General features: G+C 42.7%; 1 protein-coding gene across 4 annotated transcripts in view; it reads right to left on the bottom strand.

Moving 5' to 3' along the window:
* Positions 1–35: 35 nt before the first annotated feature.
* LOC119839463 (heterogeneous nuclear ribonucleoprotein R-like) overlaps positions 36–2,574 on the bottom strand; it is a 17,659-nt gene continuing 15,120 nt past the window's right edge. For all 4 annotated transcript variants that reach the window (XM_038365729.1, XM_038365728.1, XM_038365731.1 and 1 more), the window contains 2 exons: positions 995–1,139; positions 36–172 (listed from right to left, as the gene is read on the bottom strand). In XM_038365729.1, the coding sequence (XP_038221657.1) occupies positions 169–172; positions 995–1,139 (149 nt within the window). In that variant the 3' untranslated portion in view covers positions 36–168. The remainder of the gene's footprint in view (positions 173–994; positions 1,140–2,574) is intronic.

Raw genomic sequence — 2,574 nt, 5'->3', positions numbered from 1 at the left:
CTGCCCGCGCTGCCCGCGCTGCCCGGGCCGCCCTCCCCGCCCGCGCTACCCGAGCCGCACGCGCTGCCCGCGCTGCCCGCGCCCCAGCCGCACGCCGCCGCCCCGCCCGCGCCCAGCCGTCGCTTGCTCTCCCCCCCATTGTTCTGGTGACCCCCGTCCAGTTTACGTTTACCTGCCGCAACGCACAACCCGTTAACCGCAACCACAAAATATATATATACACATAAAAATACAAATATTACTACTAAAGCATATGTTTCTAAAATAATGTGCTGCAAACTTCTGATTAATCCAACTACAATTATTTCTATGAAATATTTCTCTTTTTAGGATATGGATTGCTACACTGTCTACAGATAAGGAAGGGAAAGGAATATGGAAGGGTAGTTACCGATACAAAAATTGTCCAGATTACACGCAAACCATCAAACACGCTGAAATGAAAGGTTATTTCGTTCAATTTCTGTCTTTAATGATAGTACGCTTTATAAATTTTCTATCATTAGAAATAGATCAATAAAAATGGGATAAATTGGTATGGAATTGGTAGAGGGAGAGCAGGTTATACAGGTGGTACTTCCAATGGAAACATGCTAATTGACAATAATTTCCTCTGGCGTTCGACTCCTAATAAACATAAGAGTTCACAGAAACAATCATCAGTAACATTATTACCAAATTTTAAATGACAGTCAGTATTCTCAGAAACAGCAAGAAGTTGATCATGAAAACTGACATACATCGACTGCTGTTGCTCTGATGCTAACATAATATAGCAGCTCTATTGTATAACGCTTATATTTGATAGCTTATAGTTAATACTTAATACATTATATATATTATATAATGGCAAACTCCTCCTCTTCGTAAGTCGTCTATATGAACATTGTCTATCAGCATACAGATTGCTCTATTTTGTGCTACATTTAACATTACATCCACTCCAAACCATTGTTGTCTCACTAATCTAGTCATACCATTAAATGTACCTCACCTGGTAAACTTGGCTTGGCGCGCGGGTTGCCACGCATGGCGCTGGGCGTGCGGCGGCCACGAGCGGCGCGACGTGCACCACCACGGCCCCCAGCCGCGGCCCCGCGCCGCGCCCAACGCGCGCTGGTCCCACATGACCCAGCCCCCTGCGCACCACACCGCTCACCAACCGCTCACAGACAACCCGCGGCCTCTATCGCCGGCCAACCCGACAACTGTCTCGCTCTTGATGCGCTTTTATCAATGCTCTTACGTTGCAAAATTTCAGGAAGGTTAAGTTCCTAAGGAATATTTTAAGATTTCCGCCATTTCCGGTTCCGTGACGTTAATAAACACGTTTAAAAATACATAAAATTGTCTTTTGATATTAGACATACCGTACTATTATAAAACCGCTAATTTTATTCAATGAGTTGCATTAATTTTTACACCTACCGCCAATAATTTGAGTTTCATTTCGTCTTACACACTAAACAGTTGTCTCTGGTTGAACGGGATAGTTGACACATTGGGTGTGACGTGAGCGCAAAGCAAACATCCACAATCACCTACTTATACAATGTTACTAACTAGGTACATGGCTACAGAGGTGACTGTAGATGTTTTACATACTATTTTACGCCATGCAGCGTATATAGAAATTAAATTAGAAATTCTGACCTACACTAGTTACTATAACTATTCTAATATACCGCCATACTTAAATATGACAATGCTTAACATCTAATCGACTACTACGTATGTGTAAAAATGCAACATTCTCCATTTTACTCAAAGGAATAAAAAAAGCAAAATGTAAGAATGTGCCGTGTCAGTCAACATGCTTCGTAATTCTTGTATAATGCATTATGCAACTGAAGAACAATCAGGTACCTACAAGCTGTCCTACATACTAACTACTACTGGTGTAAATAAAGATGTTCTTGTCCAATGTCGTTCCCAATGCTGGAAGCTAGAATGATTGGCTCAGAGCTTGCTTAGTGTAGAGTGATTTCAATTTGTTCAATGAATATATACTTCGTTACGAACTATTGGTGAAATGCGAAAATAATAATTAATAATAGAACACACCGCGCGCGCTAATATAGCAAAAATTCTAGCATGACGACGAAACGAGCATTGAGCTGCCATCTTCATTAACACGTAATATAGACATCGATACGACATACATCGTTTGGTACCTGAATGCCTCCGGCTATATCGTAGTAAAGCGTGTTGGGCCCGATAGCGACATCGTCGTCCTGAGGTTACCAAGCGTGTCAATATCTTCGATAAATTCGTCTACTCGAGCATTTCGATCTCGACATTCAGGGGATGCGGGGGGCCAAGCTCCGAGCGTGTTAACGGGTTAGTAACAAAGCGGGGCGAAGCGCTACATGGGGAGACAAGCGCTGGATGATGTTAAGCGAGGCGAAATGTCTAATGGCAACCGAAATGTGTGGGGTGACGGGCTGGAGGCTAACGCATTATTAAAAATTTTAAAGTCGCTTCAGAGTTTTAGGTGTATCGAGTCTCAACAAGTCTGATGCGGATGATCATCTACTATACAGCTAATTTATTCACACGACCAGTGTTATCTTT

This window comes from Zerene cesonia, chromosome 3 (genome assembly GCF_012273895.1).
Source record: "Zerene cesonia ecotype Mississippi chromosome 3, Zerene_cesonia_1.1, whole genome shotgun sequence".
NCBI classification, from domain to species: domain Eukaryota; kingdom Metazoa; phylum Arthropoda; class Insecta; order Lepidoptera; family Pieridae; genus Zerene; species Zerene cesonia.
This window is presented reverse-complemented; position numbering and strand designations above follow the sequence as displayed.